The sequence below is a fragment of the Hyperolius riggenbachi genome, chromosome 3 (assembly GCF_040937935.1).
Source record: "Hyperolius riggenbachi isolate aHypRig1 chromosome 3, aHypRig1.pri, whole genome shotgun sequence".
NCBI lineage: Eukaryota > Metazoa > Chordata > Amphibia > Anura > Hyperoliidae > Hyperolius > Hyperolius riggenbachi.
In genome coordinates, this window is record NC_090648.1 from 128,393,229 (window position 1) to 128,413,307 (window position 20,079).

The 20,079-nt window shown below is 41.9% G+C and overlaps 1 protein-coding gene and 1 long non-coding RNA gene across 2 annotated transcripts in view; one reads left to right on the forward strand and one right to left on the reverse strand.

The window, feature by feature from the left end:
• Nucleotides 1-241: 241 nt before the first annotated feature.
• The window catches only part of TGFA (transforming growth factor alpha), a 103,173-nt gene continuing 83,335 nt past the window's right edge, over nt 242-20,079 (reverse strand). The window contains exons 5-6 of the mRNA XM_068274928.1: nt 16,831-16,934; nt 242-4,701 (exon numbers count right to left, since the gene is read on the reverse strand). Of these exons, the coding sequence (XP_068131029.1) occupies nt 4,694-4,701; nt 16,831-16,934 (112 nt within the window). The 3' untranslated portion in view covers nt 242-4,693. The remainder of the gene's footprint in view (nt 4,702-16,830; nt 16,935-20,079) is intronic.
• LOC137561143 (uncharacterized) lies at nt 9,436-12,939 on the forward strand. Its single transcript, XR_011029880.1, has 3 exons — nt 9,436-9,570; nt 11,976-12,034; nt 12,135-12,939. It is a non-coding gene; the product is annotated as an uncharacterized lncRNA (long non-coding RNA).

Below are 20,079 nucleotides of genomic sequence, written 5' to 3' on the forward strand. Positions count from 1 at the left end.
CAGTCAAACGACATGTAAATTGGCTGACATTGGCATATCAGCCGTTTTGTCGGTCTGTGTGTACAAGATGTTTGAACGACTTGTTGTTTTAATGACAAGTCATTCAAACGTCCAGTTTGAATGACAATTGGGCGTAAAATCAGACGTGTGTACGTACCTTAAGTAACCAGCTTTAACCTAATAAACCAGCTGTCAATGGGCTAATTTGGCTCAGTTTCAACTAATTGGAAATCTGCATGGGAAATCAGAATTGAAGCTTATCTGTACTGGCCAATCAAGGCTCATATTCCAAAATGGAAAATATTCCAAAATTTAACCAACAGCTACTATGCATAATTGGATCAAATTCGTGTCACTCGAAATTTGCCTTTAAAGTCAGAAAGAAAGATCATTTCTATTGGTGAATCTGTGCAAGTGTTTCAATTTCTGTGTATCTGTGTTGAAATCAACAAATGTGCCTCAAAGCGTTTTTGCTGCTTCTGTCAACCTCTTTTTATTTATATCTCCTGTGCAGCATAGGAGGGTAAATAAAATAATTTGATTGGCTGCTACAGAATACATATAGAGATCTAAACATCCAGTTATAACTTTCCAACTTCCCCTGAAGATTTCAGTTTTAATTTGTCCTTATAGAGGCAGCCCCTGTCTGATTCATAATCCTGTCCAGTCCAGCAGTCAAAAATAATGTACTACATAACACTGCACAGGTTTCCTACTCATTCCTTGACTACTCAACATTGGCATTAATGAACGTGCTAAGACCTGCTGCCTTGCAGCGACTATGACTTCAGATGCACGTCATCTCTTAGGAATGGGCAGGCACAAACGTCAGGTAGAAAGGAACTCAGCTTTGAAGACCACATGAGATTCATCTTTTGAACAAAACAGCTGTTCTTATGCTTTCTAGTATAGGGCAGCTGGAAGGAAACAAACATTCATGACTGCACGTCTTGTTCTGTGTCTTTTCTCATCTAAGTCTAGAACACTAAAACAGAACTCTTAAACAAGACATCAAACACAGGCCAGAAGGCAAAATGTCTTGAACAAATGAAACGTCCTGAAAGAATTGCTGCACTTTCAACAGGTGAGGCTGGAGTCCAAGTTTTCACCATAAAGACATAACACATACACTACTGAGGGTACATTACAGACTCATGCTGCCTTATGTAGTGTGAACTGTCCACAATTCATATAAGTATGTGCATCAATTTTTCTTTAAACAAAACTAGCGTTGCAGAAAGTGTACAACAGGACTTGCACATAATCACAATGTACCTCTAGATAGAACTCAATAAGGAGTAAAGTTAATTTCAGATTAAGCAATGTGGGCACAGGCAGAGTGGATCACCTGCTAGCATTTCATTTTTAGGGGGGACCCAAGTAGAGAGTGTATAGTACTCTAGCCACTAAGAGGATGACTTCCAGAAAATGCAGCCCCTAGTGGTAAAGACGGGGAATCAGTTCTCATCACACATGATACATAGCAACATATTTATGGCTGAAAATGATTATCATGGTCAATTCCACTTAAAAATAGTTCTGAATACAGTGGAAAGACGCTACAACAACCACTTTGGGTTTTTCCACTCACTACCTGTCCTGACAGGAGGTGACTAAATCTATCCAATAGGGGTAGAGACAACAACAAACAGATAAGCTGGAAACCAAATCTCGTATGTCTTTTTTTCTGGGACAACCAGCTTACATACTAAAACCATGGAAGTCCAAGAAGGTCCCAAGAAAAGGAAACAAGAGCAATTCTCCCCAGTGAGGACACAAACAGCAGAAAACTAAATGCAAACAAAAGAAGATGTAATCGCAATCCCCATAACTAACAATAAATTGTAGTTTGGCTTTTACCAAACAACTGGGTTATTGTAGCTCAATCACAGAACTTGGAAGCATTCGACAAATCAGAAAATCCAGAATTTTTTTCATGAAAATCGGATTCCCGCGATAATTTTTGGACCAATTGCAAGACTTGGACACTACCGAGTATTCTTGAGTCTTGTATTTGGCCTAATATTTCCATGGTATTCTGATTACTTCAGTAAAATTTTGCATTCTTTGGTTCAATACTTCTGAATCAACTTGGAATTATTTAGCTAATCAGAGAATGCAAAAAAATAACCAAAAAAAAAAAAAAAAGACACCTCGGAAATTGGCATTGGTGGATATCGGCATTTCTGACCATCACACACTGATATTATTTTCGCAAAAATAATATAAGGTTCGACTTTCGAGCAAAAAATGCCCTTGAAATTAATTTTGTAACACTGGTCTTTTGGTCATCTGAGTTGTCCCATGGTAATTCCCAAGTGCTGGAGAGCAACACAGGGCAACAAAGATACAGAGTCTATGCCCGATGCTTTTGAATGGCTGTGTGAATCTAGACTACCGAAAAATATAGTAGTGTTACTGGTATCTTATATTTAGTGATCTAAACATCTACTGACTGTAAAGGGGACTTATGTCCTTAGCTAATTTTATTTACAGTTTTGGAAATTTAACAAGTTTACAAACCGATTTTCATATATATATATTTTTTGTATCAAAACTTTATTTTACAGGTAAACATTGTACAGAGGGTGCCATGGTGATACAAAGTTTGTAGAGCATGCCTGCATGCCTATTAGCGCCCTACGGGCCTGTCCACACTGCAAGTGGTGCCGAGTGGCACTGCCACTGTCCACACTGCTTTGGGCATATTTAATATATTTATAAATTGGGTCTTACCACCATCCAAATGCTGCAGGCCAGGCTTTCATTGATATGCTACCCCAAACCACTGTTGATTAAGATTTCAGGATCTGTCCCACTTGTGTGAGTGAGTCCCTGGATTTGCATTTGAACTAACTAGGTGTTGTCTGTACATGAGCCATATGAAATACTCATAGGCAATTCCATAGTGAGTTGAAATTATTACAGTACAGTAGAGTTCTGGTTATCCGGGAACTCAACTAACCAGAAGTCTCAACCAACCAGAATAAATTGTCGACAGTTCTCACAGTGGTAAGGACCAACGTCTTAGGCTGTTTGTGGGCTCCCCAAAGTTAATATACTTCCAGTTACTGTACTTTAATATTTAATACAGAGATCAGATGTACAGTATATAAAGTGGGGTATAGTATTGTATTAACTAGGGTCTATTTTTAACATTGAGTCCCAGGCAACCAGAAAACACACTTATCCAGCAACAGCCGATCTCAGTCGGTGCCGGATAACTGAGACTCGACAGTACAGTTTTGTTTAACACTCAACACAATGAGTACATATGTTCTCTGAAACAATTCCTCCCATTTTCACTAGAGTTATTCTTTGGACTTTAATGGCTGGCAAACTTGGACTTCATCAACACCTTTTTAGACTACATCAAAACTTCAGCTACAGGACTTTTCCAAGTTCACTTTCACCGAGGCTGCTTCCATGATCTCTAAACCAGACACAATATTACATGGATTTAAAGGGAATGTATAGCGTGTTGAAGCTGTGGACTTCTGTTAGAGACTTATTAATATCTTCTTCTGCTCCAAAACCTGACCAAGTAGAGGTGCAGGTGGGCATGGGTCATGTTTTAATAAGAACAATATATATATATTTTTAGTGATAAACACAATAAATAAATACAGTACAGGAAATAGGCAAAATAAATCACTATACATTCCCTTTAAGAAAACCGTGTGAAGAATTTTGCTAACCATACAAATGAACATGAATTGTGAATTAGCAGCAGGCTCTCCACCAACCAGCAATTTGCATGAGGTCCTCTATAAGGCAATGAAGATGATGAAGATCAGAAGTAGATGAATTCCACCAAGTCCAGGCCTGAAATAAGAAGGCCACAATCCAAAGCGGAGATGCGCTGCAGGTGCTCAGCTGACAGATGTAATGATGAAAGCATTCCAGTTGGTCATTGTTTTGCAGTGGATGTGGACATTAAGAAGGAGCTTCATAAAGCAGCTGGACATTTCTAAGTTAGGAAGATATCTCCGAAGTTTCCCAAAAGCTCTTCTAGAACCTCACGTGAAACATGACTATGAGAGGTTAATACTAATGCACTGCATAGGTAACTTAGGTTTAAAACATAAAAACAAATAAAACTTTCTTGCTGTTAAAAGTCATCAACGTACATGAAAAACTTGGTTTTCTGCTCCTGTACACATCACCAGGCTATAAATATAAATATACATTGATATATTTATATATATACTGAAATGCCAGCAGCATGGTCTATTTAAAGAATGGTCCATGAAAAGCAACAGGTTTCGCAGTCTTTCAAAGAGTACAAAATATTTCTATAATAGCTATCTTACCAACGCGTGGGCCTACAAGGCATTGGCTTAGGATGTTTGGAGACCCATCAGACAGAGAGTTAAAATAGCAATCAAGCTCTTGTAACAACATACACTCAACACTTAGAGGGTCAGTCTATCCGCTGCTGCTGTCACACTCCATGTTCCTCCCAGACTACTTAGAATGTCATTAAATCTCAAGTTCCAGTGTGAAGTAGACTGCTCCTTGGATCACTGCTTCACATTGTGCAGGGGACATTGGGTAGTGTTCCCATGAGTCATTAAGCCCAACATATGTCCTATGTAGAATATGCGTCCCAGCTATAGTCTGAGATGTGACTTGAGCTCGATGGGTCACTGATGTTGCTCTGTAGCCAGAAAATGCCCTGTTCCTCAGTTTCTCAGACCACTGAAAAAAAAATCAAAGGATTACTGAATATTATGAGAACTTTATGAAAAAGAAATAAGCACAAAAGCAATAAAAACATTTCATTTCCCAGTTCAAGGGAGTATAAAATTACAGACATCTCCCATACAGGCGTCTCCTGTCCTTTGCAGTTGCCTCTCGTGCAACTTGCCATAGTCAATTTGTTTGGCCAATTGCCACAGCTGAACGCCTCCTGTTTCTCCTGCCCATCTCTCCTGCACAGTCTCCTGAGTCAGATGGACAAGAGTGAGAAACCGAGAGCCAAATCTGGTGTAGTATTTTTTGAAAAGTTGGGAATATATTGAAATAAAAGTTATACTCACAAGTCGGGGTTACCACACAGGCAACCACTGATACAGCAGGTGGGGAGAATTGTAACCTTACCCCACTCAGGTCTAAAAAGTCGCTCTCTATAGATAGGAAAAAATGGGGATACACCCCTCCACCAAGGGTGGACTAAGATATTGAGTAATGGGAGTAATAGAGGTGCCAAACAAGTATAAAATAGGTTAAAAACCGTCTAAAAGGAGGGAAATGGGTGGATTCACCTCCCCCAAATATGCAAATGACCAGGCTAATATAGCCGTAAGATATATAATTCTATTTATTAAAACAATTCTCCAATAGTGATGCAACGCGTTTCACGGGCAAACATCCCGCTTCATCAGGCAATATAACAACAAGGAGAACACATATGTAGGTCAATCTGTGGCCAGAGCGCCTCTGATGCAGAAACCTGAAGAATTACCGTAAAAGTTGCACTATGACGAAAAAATGTACTTCTTATTAGTATGTGTTTGTACATATTTTAAATTTTATAATTTTTCGCCATAGTGCCCCTTTAATACCTCCTCAGCCTAGGAAACTCATGTAGACTGTGATTTGAATCCTTATAGCTTTATTGCCTAAACTAACCAGGTGCTGGTGCAGGCGTGTCACTCTGGAACTACTGAAGCCAAATCATCATCATCATTACTCATACAGCCATGTAATTGGTATGATTAGGATGAGTATAGTTGTCCCATCACTCACACATTACAAAAAATGGTGTGTCCCATACTTGCAAAGTAGCACTGGGTTAGCCATGGAACAACATGTGTTCCACACCACTGTTCATAAAAACTAATAATTATTATTCCATTAAAACTTTAGAGAACCGAAACAGTTAAAAATAAATTACAGACTATCAATAAGTTGTAGCCAAAACAAAAAATTAACTGTAACTGCCTTGGTCCCTCAACTCCTCTAAAGGATGACATAAATACAGGTTTTAAAAGTGACGAATAAAGTGTAAGTGTCATATAGGCAACATTTTTGGCATTAGCCTTTTCTCAAGCCGCCCTGCCTGTAACCTATCATTTTGCTACACTGAGTTTAACAACATCAGCTTTCATTATCTCTCAATATAAGTCCATAATAAGCTGATTCTGCCACTAGTCTCATGGTGACATCACCGTTAACATAACATTATGTCATGATGTTAAATAAAATTATAGGATCTTAATAAAGTGCTCACTGTGGTTATTGGAATCATACACTCCAGTGGCTATTTGTGACCCTTGTTGATCTTAATATAACTTAGAATAAAATTACCATTTCATGCATACCAGAATTTTATCTACTTTAGCTGCTGCTGCATGGCATTGATTACAGTTGCTCAGGTTATCATCAGGTTGTCTCCAACCAGTATTACCATGTATTTTTTTCCTAGTCTCATGCCCCTAGCCATTTACCATTCAGTTTATATGATGCTTGCAAGTTGCAACTGGCTTGTCCAAAATGCCTGACCTTACATCTATCAATATTAAATTGCATCTGCCATATGGCTGCATATGTCAGCCACTCGTCTGTTGCCTGTCCCACCCAATAAAACAGAATAGGCGCTTGTTCTCCCTTCATTAACAATCATTTAAGGCAATCACTACTGCGCGTGTGGAAGAGGATCAAAACAATAAATTAAGACATCTTTCTTAAAGGATACCTAACCAGAACTGTACTGTACTTTTCTAATTAAAGAGAACCCGAGGTGGGAATTACTAATACTATTGGGACACAGAGGCTGGTTGCGCACACTAAGACCAGCCTCTGTTGCCCCATCGTGTGCCTCCATGTCCCCCCCTGCTCGCCGCTATAGACCCCGCAGTGCTGGCGACACGCAGCGCGTCGCCAGCACAATGTTTACCTTAGCGCTGTCAGTCAGCGCCGCTCCCCCGCCTCCTCCGGGGAGCGGCGCTGACAGACAGCGCTAAGGTAAACATTGTGCTGGCGACACGCTGCGTGTCGCCAGCACTGCGGGGTCTATAGCGGCGAGCAGGGGGGGACATGGAGGCACACGATGGGGCAACAGAGGCTGGTCTTAGTGTGCGCAACCAGCCTCTGTGCCCCAATAGTATTAGTAATTCCCACCTCGGGTTCTCTCTAATTAAGGACAGAATATTAAAATGGCACTCAGAGCTGCCTGTTCTGCTCCCCTTGGTCCACGTAATAGCTTCTCAAAAAGTTTTCCTTTCTGTGAAAGTCAAAGGCTGTTTATCGGGGTTAGCCCATCCCAATTCCGCCAATTCCTGGCTCCCTACACTCCCTAGCTTTGCCTCCTCACTACCCATTATGCTTGCTCCTGTCTGTTCCCTAGTTTCCCTGCACATTTCAGCACAAAACTCATCCACTCACTTAGATGCAAATTCAGGTAAAAAGGATCCCTGACCCGGAAGTATTTCCGGGGTCGGCGCCATTTTGAAGACCGAGGAGCCGTTTTTCTGAGGCGAGCCACAGCCAAACGAGACAATGGAGGAAGGAAACTACTATATGGCTAAAGATTCTGCAGGGGGTAAGAATGGTGCTCACGTTTATTTAATTTGTTTGCTATCAGGTTAGGTGTGCTTTAAATACCTGCTGGTTGGTTAATTGGCACCCCAACCCCCCCCCCCCAAAAAAAACAGACTTCTATTGTAGTAATACAAACATTTGTATAGCGCTTTTCTCCTGTTGGACTCAAAGCGCTCAAGAGCTGCAGCCACTGAGACGCGCTCAATAGCCCACCCTGCAGTGTTAGGAAGTCTTGCCTTGAACTCCTTACTAAATAGGTACTGACCCTAGCCATGATTCAAGCCCTGGTCTCCCATGTGAAAGGTGCTCTTAACCAGTACACTATCCAGCCACTGCTGTAATAGAGGTGTTATGGTGTGAGCCCTGCTAAGGGACTCCCAGTGACCTTGCATGTCTGATACACATGCAAAGTTTCGTAGGAAATGTGTCAGAGGCAATATGAATGTATAATAATAATAATTATAATGAAGGTGTTTCCTCAGCCCAAAAAAGAAGCAGATTCTTCACTGAACTATCTTCACGCAGCTTCCCCAACTTCTGCTGCTCCTACACATATATTATCTGACACACTGACGGATGAATAATACAAGATACAAAGGTACACAAGCGTACATAAATGTATGTTTAGAGAAAGGGAGAGACGGAAATGCAAATATTTACATACTGCTTTTCTCTATGATACTCCAAAATGGCTTCTACAGTCTCTTCAATCCATCTGCCTTGACTTAAGAGGAAAATGCTGCTATTTAGGCATTCCTATCGCCTGTAAGGGGTAGACTGCTCTATACTATGGTAAACCCACAGTAAAATACACTCACTCCTAAAATTAAAGTGGGGTAATACTATGACATAACATACAACAAAAATGTGTTTTCCTATTTTTTATTACCCATACAGTTATTATATTTTCTTCTGTGTATAAGTAATATTGTCTTTCTACAAATTCCCAAAGTACTGTTTATCTGCTCTGAAAATTCCCAAAGTACAGTTTATCTGCTCTGAAAACTGCCATTGCATTTTATTGCATGGCTACTGTATTTATATATTAAAATCTATCTAGTGATCACTTTTCAGCTCTTTCTGCTTCTCAGCTCAGTACAGTTCAGCTTTAGCAGTTTGCTAATGTTTACTAATTGTATCTGACAAAGGAATGTCAACAAAAGATAATGTTATCACCTCTCTGGATGTGGCCAGAAGCTTTCCACTGAAGCAAGGGGATTTCAACTGAAGAACAAAGTGCTGTGTTTAACTGATTGAATGCTGTTCTGCTACAATTTTTTTTTTGGTAGTAGATTTTATGTTGTAAACAACCTTTTAGAGCAAAGAGGAAATGCTGACTTTCATACCACTGTAAACGTAGGTATTTAAAGATGCTGGTATGCAACTTTTTAAAAGTTCATGGGAGGTCAAAAGCCCAGAAAGGTAACTCCTCCATGCACACCTGCCTGGCTGCTGGCCAATCATTGTGAACAGAAAGAGGTACATGAAATACTGAGTATTTTAGAGCAGTTCCAGCTTTGAAGAAATTAAACATGTGTGGGCAGCCTTCATTTGATTCCTGAGGAGGTAAGTTTAAAGGGACACTATGGCCAAAAATGTTAATATTTTATATAGAGATAGTCTCCGACTTACGAACGACCCACTGATACGAACGGCATGGATTCTGTGTTTCCATGGGAACAAGTCAAAACATTTTTTTTGCAAACTGGACTTGTAGTTTTTGAGAAAATCAATTTAAAAAAATTCAAAGACAAAATGCTTTTTAAACTTGTATAAGCATGTACAGAGGGCAGAGATGACACAGAGGGGGACACATTTTCAAATATTTTCAAAAGCACTTAGTGAATGGCAGTTGCTCTGTCCAACTGCCAAAAAACTGTGTGGCGAGCAGGGAAGAAGGCCAGCATCATTGTGTAAATCCTTTTTAGGGAATATCTTTATAAATAAAAGCCTTGCTGAGAATTCCCTATGAAGAGATGGGCTAGTCCAAAACCTGTAACTTCTGTCAGATTTCTACTACCTACTGTAAGTGACAGCAACATAGGAGAAAAGTAATTTATGGCTCATTTTACTCTGGAAAAAATGTACTTCTTATTTGTCTATGTTTGCACATATTTTAAATGTTACAATTTTTCGCCATAGTGCCCCTTTAACATCTTGTTTGCACTACAGGTATACCTTCAGTCACACTTTTTATACAAATAGAATAGCTTACTATTCCCCTCCATTTTCCATTGCTATAAGTCGCTCAATCTGCCAGAGACTTAGCACGTCTGCCACCCAAGAGGGTGGAGAGTCCAAACAGGAAGTATAGCTGTGACATCATTAGTCCACGCCTCCAGGTGCTGGAAGCACACACAGACAGCTACATACATACAGCTGGACCATGGGAAGGGCATGCAGATGTATACTTATTCCAGATGGATACTGAAACTACAGGAGAACAGTGCTGTAAGGCAGCAGGGCACAGAATCTGTATTCTGTTATATGGACACACTGGGTGGGGACATAGTAAGCTGTGATATTGTGCAATATCACTATAAGCAGAATCTCTCTCCATGAAGTCTTTGTATGTGATCATCATTAATTCCACTATTTAACATATTTTAATTCAATAAATCTCAGCCATGTGACACCTTTTCCACACACTTACACAGCCCAGGAACAGCTATGTAGTATGACAAAGCACAAATCTGGGCAAGTCAGGTATTCCTGCAATTCAGCTTTAAGCATTAACACAAATGTGAGCGAACCTTTCTTCTCTTTCCAATAACAGTACTTTATTAATGCATGCTGCCATCTATATGCCATCTAATCTCGCAGGTAGGAATTGCAGGATGTATTATTGCTCAGTCTTGGGGGCTGCCATTTTGCTTTTGGCAGATTTTGAAAATGTTACTTGCGTTTGACACCCTTTTTCTGTCTCTAAGCATGGCTGGGATATCACTGTTCATACTAGAAGGTGACAGGTGGGAGGGGCTAGTGAGCAGCTACTGCTGTCCACTGGAAGATAAGTGACAAGGCAAGAAGCTAGTATATCTTATCAATGGGACTTTTTAAGAAACAATGTGCAGATATGTATATCATCCTGCTTCACAGGAAAACACACAATCACATCGTTCTATTTACGAATCCTGTGCTATGTGTTTCCAAAGCAATAAAGATCATGTTTATGGCACTGTTGCTATATTCGATGACTGACTGGTGATAGGTCTTCTGATTGTCACCTCCTGCCTATGACTAACTTTACATTTTATGAGATGCTCCTGACGTCAGCACTTACACACACCTGGGAGAATTCTAAACTGGTTGGTCCCTCCCACATAGCATATGCCAGTTTACAGTGATAAAGGTTGGAAATGACAGAGCACAATGTGCAATGGTTGCCGATGAACGTATAACTAAGTAGGTAGAAACAGTTCATTCTGGCTGTTGTATGAGCGCAGCTCGTCTTCATAATAGCAGAGCTACTGTTAATAGCTTATGGTTACCTCATCACTCCAGGTAAAAGGTTTTCCTGGATCTATTTAGGTAGTTAGCTGCAGAGCTGGTTTCTCTCTGTTTACAAACTCCACGATTAGCTGATGCTAAATAAATATCTGGCATGGAACGCAGCTACTGGCTAGTTACTTCCTGGATGACTGACCGCCATTCTTATAGGTTGCAATCCTCACAAACAGAATCAGCCTGTGCCCCCCACCTTAAATTCAGGCACATCCACAGAGTCTGAAAACTAAAGCTAGCCAATTTATGAGTCGGTGTGCCTATCAGATCAATCACTCTCCGTTCAGAATATGATTGGACTGTAATTGATTCCTTCCACACAAAGCACGTCAATTTTCAATAGATTCCAGCTGGAAATCTATTGAAAATTGATTAGACTGCAGCGTTGCACTGTTCCATGCAGAGCAATGCTATAACCCATTGATCGACTATCGCTCCTGCCCTGCCCCTGATTGGAGGACATTTTTCTGACCTGTTTCTATCAATTCAGAAACTTGATTGATCAGACATGTTTGAGCAATTGATCCCCTGTGGTTTGTTTTGTGTAACAGTTTATGGGTGCCAATCCGGAATTTATACTTTTTACTCGCCTAGGCCAAGTATATTCGGGCTTCCCTTTCATTTCCAGTGCAGCCCCCTCTTACATATACATCATCCATGTACTACAGCCCTTCTCTTTCATACCCTTGGGCAGTGATGGTTAACCATGGCACTCCAGCTGTGGTGGAACTACAAGTCCCATGAGGCATTGCAATACTCTGACAGCTCTAAGCATAACTTGGGGAAGCAGAGGCATGATGGGATTTGTAGTTTTGACACAGCTGGAGAGCTAAGGTTAGCCATCACTGGTCTATATCATGTAGTGTATGTATCGCAGTCTCGGGCCAATTTAGTGGGAAGCCAATTAACTTTTCTGTATGTTTTAGGAGGAAACCAGGCAGAGGCATGATGGGATTTGTAGTTTTGTCACAGCTGGAGTGCCAAGGTTAGCCATCACTGCCCTTGGGCATCAGTTTCTGTTTTTATGTGTTGCTCCCTATTGGCAGCTTTTCTTTTATATGTAGTAAACTCTATTTGATCTCCAGGTGCCTCCTTGAGTTGCAGCCGCCCAAGGCCCAGGCCTTTGCGGCCTTCCAAGAAATCCGACCCAAGGACACACAATCAGCTTACGCAACAAAAAACTCAATGCCAGCAATGTCCAGTGTGACAAGGAACTGCAGACTCTAAAACACAGGCAAGAAGCATTGGCCACAGATCACCTGCACTCATTTCACACAAGCCTCCATCTGCCGCGAGTTATAACGCCTGACACATACGCCACTGACTAAAGAAAGAGTCATGACTTCAAGGGGACAGAGCAGTGACTCACATTGTGACTGATCCATTCATCTTTACGTTAATGCTGGAAAACAGCAGGTGTGACTTGGCTGATGTAAAGTGGGGATGAAATCACAGCAGTATATGCTTTACCATTTGTGTGAGCAGCCCAGCTCGGCTTCAGGAAGGAGAGGCCTCTCTCTTTCCACATCTCCACATGTTTCCATAAGACACAAAGTAACCTTGTGCAAGTCCCCATCTCACTCGGCCCCACAATGGCTGCGTTATTTTCTCATCGGCAGTTTAACGTTCCTCCTGTGGATACTGGAAGCTCTCAGTGCTGCCGCACACTCCTTTCTTAACTGCACTTGGCAAAAGGCCATTGATTTATGGTCGGAGCTGCCCTTTTCACCCCCTTAACCATGAACCTCCCTGGTTTCCAGGTTCCATCTTATAGAACATCCTGTTTCCACTTTACACTGTGTGGCGAATGTCCTGCTGGCATCAGAAAGGGAAATCTCCATAAATGGAAACCACCTATACTGTACTCACTATACTGAACCATGTGCAGTATTCTCAGTGTCTTTCATAATAAAGAATCGATGGTTTCTTCTGTTCGCTGTGTGGAACAAGAAGTATAATGCTGGGAATACACGGTTCGTTTTTGCCTTCGTTTAAACCTTCGATTCGTTCGGTAAACGAATCGAGTGTTGAAAACGTATGTGAAAATAGTCATAATCTCATTATAGTTTCGATTAATAGACCCCAAAAACGAACGACTAGTGATCGAACATGTTTGATATTATCTCTCTTTATCCATCTAATCGAGCCATTGGTAGGCTTGATGGCTGTTCAGATCGATTATATATTCGTTTATGCTAGTCCGTCCCTGTAAAAAGGGATTTTCGTTTCGTTTCTTTGCAGCCTTCGATCATTGGAAAAACGAAACCATCAGAATCGGAAAAAAAAACGAAACCGTGGGTGGTGATATTAACCGTATGACTGATTATTTCGGGATCGAAAAGGACAAAAGGCACAATCGAAACGAAGGTTTAAACGAAGGCAAAAACGAACCGTGTATTCCCAGCATAAGACTGTGTTGTACAAATACACAGAAAATCTATCAGGCTGCAGTTATGTCCAGTCAGTCACATGACCTGTGCTGAGTGTTGTAAAGAAGCCCTCACAGAATGTTAACATATTTGAATGCTGCAGTGCTAATCCACTAATATTGGCATTTGTGTGTGGTTCAGGAAGTTATAAACACCTCAAGCTAAGCCCTCTCACAGTGTTGCCAACTCACCCCTTTAATTACGGCAGGAACACATTAATTATTCGGCTCTTAAAGAGGAACTCCAGTGAAAATAATGTAATAAAAAAGTGCTTAATTTTTACAATAATTATGTATAAATGATTTAGTCAGTGTTTGCCCATTGTAAAATCTTTTAAATCCCTGATTTACATTCTGACATTTATTACATGGCAACATTTTTACTGTTGGCAGGTGATGTAGCTGCTGCATGCTTTTTTGGCAGTTGGAAACAGCTGTAAACAGCTATTTCCCACAATGCAACAAGGTTCACAGACAGGAAACTGCCAGGAGTACCTGGTACTCAGAGTTTCTTGTGGGAGGGGTTTCACCACAATATCAGTCATACAGCGCCCCCTGATGGTCTGTTTGTGAAAAGGAATAGATTTCTCATGTAAAAGGGGGTATCAGCTATTGATTGGGATAAGGTTCAATTCTTGGTCGGAGTTTCTCTTTAAGGCTTCTTAGATGCATTTTAGACACTGATTAGAATTAAGTAACCCCAGAACCTGCATATCTTAGACTTGTCAGTAATTAAAGAAGTGAGTTGGGAACACTGCCTTCTCAGCACTCAAATAAAGCAGCATGCAGCTGTACACAAGCTAGATGGTTTTATAATATAGCTTGTGCCCGATGCATTGGTGAGAGATCTGGACTGCCATCTCATTTGAGTATAGGCTGAGACCCACTCTATACAATTCCCTGGTATGGTGCTCCGCCCTCCCTTCCATTTGCTCTTCTCCTTACTTGCAGAGTGTGTCGCTAGCCAGCAGGCTAGTGGCGCTTCGGTTCAGCAGCAAACAATCACCCGATAGTTTGTGGACAAGTATTGTAATAGCGGACTATCAGATTTCAGCGTGGCCATATAAGGAGTGCATCTGTGCCATTTCACAAATGCAGGGTTGGTTCTAGACTTTTTGCTGCCTGAGGCAAACTTGTTTGGATGCGCCCCCCCCCCCCCCATTGGAATGATGCCACAGCACATGGCAAATTGCACCGCACAATATAGCTGTGGTGAGCCCCCCAAACACCCTCAATATAGGTAGGTAGCCAGGTATAGGTGCCCCCAGTATTGGTAGCTAGTTACAGTTGCCCACAGTATTGGTTAGGGAGGTAGAGTTGCCCTTAGTATAGGTTGGCCAGGCACTCTCTTCACTTCCTGTTTCTGCCAGGTGCTGCCCCCAGACTTCTTGCTCCCAAGGAAGTCGCCTCACTTGCTATCATGGGCGGACCGGGAATGGGTATAATACTTCAGGAAAGATCTCCATTTCCTTTTTTAAAGGATATCTGAACAGAGAGGGATCTGAAAGCTCCCATAAGTATTTCCTTTAAAACCGTACCCGTTACCTGGCATTCAGTGGCGTAGCTACAACGCTAGGGGCTCCAGTGCATGTTTTACATTGCGCCCCCAGCACTCTATATATTATACATAACAATTGATATGGCACACCAAAGTCTGCTACAACAACCACAGTGTCAGAGGTGTAAGCAGGGGATGGGGAACAGCTTGTTAATGATTACTATTATTCATAGCATCTGTAGAAGTGATTATTACCAGCACAGGACTAATAATGAGCTAATACTGTGGTTGAGGGAGGGCCCCTGCGCGGTTGCAACCGCTGCACCCCCATAGCTATGCCATTGATGGAAGTCCTGCTGATCTCTTTAATGTAAGAGTGAACAGAGGTGCTATTCGTGACCTTGAGACTATACTGTGTACTCCTATCTGTTTATTGCCTGAGGAAGCGGGAACATACCCGCGAAACGCGTTGCACTGTTTGTTTTGGAGTATATTAATAAACCTGTTGTCATAAAACTGACGATATCTTGTCTGCTTCGGGAAGGCGAGTCCACCACCACCTCCTGAGGGATTTTAAGCCTTTTAGAACCTTTTATCCTGCTGGCGCCTCTGTTCCCTCTTACATTATCAATATCCACCTCTAGTGGAGGGGGGTTGCCCCTTATTTCCTTATCTACAGAGAGCAACTTTTAATCCTGAGTGAGGACAGGTCTAATCTCCTCACCTGCCTATACAGTGGTTACCTAGGAGGTAACCCACGTTTTTGAGTATATACATTATATACTTTTCATTTTCAACCCTTTGTTTTGCATACTACACTATATTGGGCTCTCGGTATTTCTTTGTCTTTATCACTGCTGATCTCTTTGGCCGTAGTAGTGTCTGAATCACACACCTGAAACAAGCATGCATCTAATCCAGTCAGACATCAGTCAGAAACATATGACCTGCATGCGTGTTCAGGGTCTATAATAAATATGTCACCCCCCCATATCTCTCTCACTTCAGGTGTGCTTTAAAGGAACAATATCACACCAAGTGTTCTACCATGACAATGTACAAATAATGTCTAAGTAGCTGTGTAAACATTTTACTACCTTTCATGTTAAATATCAGAGGCAAAAGCTGTAATTCATTGTGTGTAGATTTTAGCTACGTTTGGAATGTCTAATTTGCAAAGGTATGAAACTCTGCAGTCTGACATGCTAAGAACAGTGCAATATTGGAGCAGAGTTATATGAAAACAAAAGCCTGTCAGGTATCAGGTTTCACACACAGAATTACAAATGTTTATGTTGCACATATGATACATTTGCTCTGCTCTCTATGAGAGAAAGCTCTGCCTGTCTCTGACTGAGCTCTCTGCACACACAGGATTAACAGATGCACTGTGAGGGAACTCCCCCCTCCCTTCATGGCTCATTCTGCTGTCAGATTACAGCAGACTGCTGTCAGAAAAGTTTGAAAGGTATTAGATAACTGTAAAAAAAGAGATAAGGATTCAAACAGATGGTGCTCCTTTAACTAAAATTACTTCAGCCTCTACATAAGAGCAAACAGAGTTTGTGGAGATTGCAACTGCAGTCATGTCCCTTATTCAGAGGAATGATTGACTGGGAATCTTGTTCACCGCCATCCCAATACAAAGGTTAGGATGGAAACACAGATAATCCTGTATACTTCCTGGGCCTCCTCCAGTGCCCTCCTGCCTTCTCTGTGTCTCTCTCTGTTGGTAGTGGTGTCACCTGAAGTGTGGCAGAAGAGAGTGGACACAAGACAGGAGAGTACTGGAGGGAAGCTGGTGATGGTTCCATTGTATTGCCCCCCCCCCCCCGGTGTGTGCGGTTCCATTTACCTGTTTCTGACTTGCAGCAGGTTGCTCCTCCTTTGAAGCTTGGCTTCTCATGTCGGCATAAAACTCGTCTACACCACTCACAATGCTTCCTCCAACTGCAACAGCTGAAAAACGCAAACATGCCATAAGATTAGGGAATGAGGAATACACTGAAGTGTACAGCTTCATAAACTTCAGCACTATCTGACTAGCAAAATAAGACAAGGTAACAGGCAGACCAATTTTCATTATTTTGATTACATTTTCCTACATTATATTTCTTAATAGTTGGTGCCAGACTGAACCAAACCTGCATACAGTAGAGTCCTGGTTATCGGGAACTTAACAAACCAGCAGTCTCAACCAACCACTGTTGGAGTGGTGAAGGCCAACTTCTTAGGATGTTTGTGGTCTCTGCTGTGCTTAAAAGGAACCCAAGGTGTGAGACCTATGGATGCTGCCATATTGATTTCCTTTAAACAATACCAGTTGCCTGCCAGACCTGCTGAGCTTTTTGGTCAGTAGGGTCTAAATCAAACACCTGAGACCAACATGCAGCTAAACTTGTCAGATTTGTCATAGACATCTGATCTACATTCTCTTTCAGGGTCTATGGCTTACAGTATTAGAGGCACAGGATCAGCAGTACAGCCAGGCAATGTGCATTATTTAAAAGGAAATAAACAGGTCAGCCTCTATATCCCTCTCACCTTGGGTTCCCTTTAAAGCAGGGTTGTGAAGTCAAGAGTTAGAGTCTGACTCTGAGGCAAGGAGTCTGAGCCATTTTGGGTACCTGGAGTTGGAGCTGGAGCCGGTGGTTTCATAAACTGAGGAATCGGGAGTCGGATAATTTTGTACCGACTCCTCAGCCCTGCTTTAAAGAGAATCTGTACTGTTAAAATCGCACAAAAGTAAACATACCAGTGCGTTAGGGGACATCTCCTATTGCCCTCTGACACAATTTCGCCGCTCTTCGCCGCATTAAAAGTGGTTAAAAACAGTTTTAAAAAGTTTGTTTATAAACAAACAAAATGGCCACCAAAACAGGAAGTAGGTTGATGTACAGTATGTCCACACATAGAAAATACATCCATACACAAGCAGGCTGTATACAGCCTTCCTTTTGAATCTTCAAGAGATCATTTGTGTGTTTCTTTCCCCCTGTTCTCATGCACTGAAGTTTCAGGCTGCTTGTTTCTTCCTGCAAACAGCTTTGCCCTTGTCTGTAATTCTTCAGTACGTGAAAGCCCAGCCAGCTCAGAGGACGATTTATCCAGCTTGTAAAAGATAAGAGAGAAGAGAGAAGCTGCTCTAATCCTAAATAACACACAGGCAGTGTGCATAGAGGGGCCTGGAAGGAGGAGTTCATAGCAGAACCACAACACTGAAGAACTTGGCAGCCTTCCAGACACAGGCCGACAAGTCTGACAGGGGAAAGATACATTGATTTATTACAGAGACAGTGATAGTATAAAGTGCTGCAGTAAGCCAGAACACATTAGAATAGCTTTTTGAACTTGTAGGATGATAAAAAACAGGATGCAATTTTTGTTACGGAGTCTCTTTAAAGTCTGGGTTCCACTGCTCCCCCAGCTTAATATACTTTCAATTAATGTATTTTAACATTTAATACAGAGTTCATGGTATGTATATAGAGTGGGGTATATTACTGTATTTGCTAGGCCTATTGTACTTAGTGCAAGTCTAATTACACCCTGTAGTCTGAGAGACGTGCTGTCTGCTACAGTTCTCATGAGCAGCTCTGTAGGGCCTGAACCCACTAATGCAGCTGTCTCTGCTACTGTACACTTTTCTGTATCTGTAACATTGATGTGTTGCTAAAAAGCGGACACAATAGTGGACTTGGGCCTGAAACATTGACTGGTGAAAGGACAGGTCCTTTACCTCAGAGAGTTTATTATAATAACTAGTGTTGTCCGGATCATGAACGATTCGGATCTTTGATCCGAATCTATTTTGTGAGTCGAATCATCCGAACCATCAAAATGAGTGATTCGGATCGCAAAAGGGGCGGGGCCAGGAGCGACACACCCCCTCTCAGCGGGCAGCGGGGTCCTGGAAGCAGAGCAGAGATGGATCGCTCTGTTGGAGGGGAGGCAGCCTTGCACAGCCACAGGTAGATGAGAGAGAGGGGACATCGGTGCCACTGCCAGATATGTGTAGAGCACACATACTGGCTGCAATGTGCTGCTGATTATAGGCTGTCTGTTCCGTAGTTGTGCACAGTGAACACATTGGAAGCTTTTGGCTCAGCTCAGCACAGCTCAGTAACTTTGCAGGCACTGTGATTGCAGCGCAATATGATCCTCCTGCACTCGGCACTAAACAGCTGCACTGTAACTTCTGGGAATGCTTTGGGGAATGCTTTCTTTCACTGTGCAACACAGATGAACATATAGGTGAAATATATGTAAAGCATATGATTGCAGCATGTGGGTATTGTGTGCAAGCAAACATTTCTGCTCTCTGCTCGTCCCTCCTCCCTTCTCTGTCCACTCCCTGCCCTCTGTCCATCTTCTCCCCTTCTCTGTGTGTCCACCACCCTCCCCTTCTCCTGTCCACAGACCTGTCCTGCTGTTCATTTCACCCCAGAATGCTTCGGTAGTAAAATGATCCGAGATTCGGATCAAAGATCCAGATCTTTTCAATGATCCGATTCGAATCATCCGGATCATTGAAAAGAAATCGAACTTCCCATCTCTAATTATATCTGATTGATCTTCTGCAGGAAGACGTCACATGACTGAGAGATTACAAATCTACACATTTCTGGTACTGGCTGCTGATGCTAAAATCAGGAGCACACATGATGAGCTTGGTTTTCAGGGATGGTTGCAGAGGGATTTTTACGGCATTTAACAGAGTGGTGAGTAGCATATTGCCGGCTTCACCACTAAAGGAATAAAAGCATCGGCTTCACCACTAAAGGAATAAAAGCATCGCTGCAGGAGTTTGGGAATGGTGTTTGTAGCTCACCGCAGTAGATCTGCCTTTCCGGGATGCTGCTTACAGCTTCTGGGAGTCAGCTGTGATCTCAAATGTCTCAACGAATTCCATTTACTCATCTTTTGAAAGAAACTGCTTTGACAACCTCCTGTAAATGCCTTGAATTGCTTTCTGCAAACATTTAGACATTTTACAGCAGGCTGCAATTGCTTCACAATGATCTGTGTAAAGCGAGCCTTATTGGAATTCATAATGTAGTGCGCTTCACAAAGGAAGTACAATCCTTGGTCAAAGTTCCCCTTT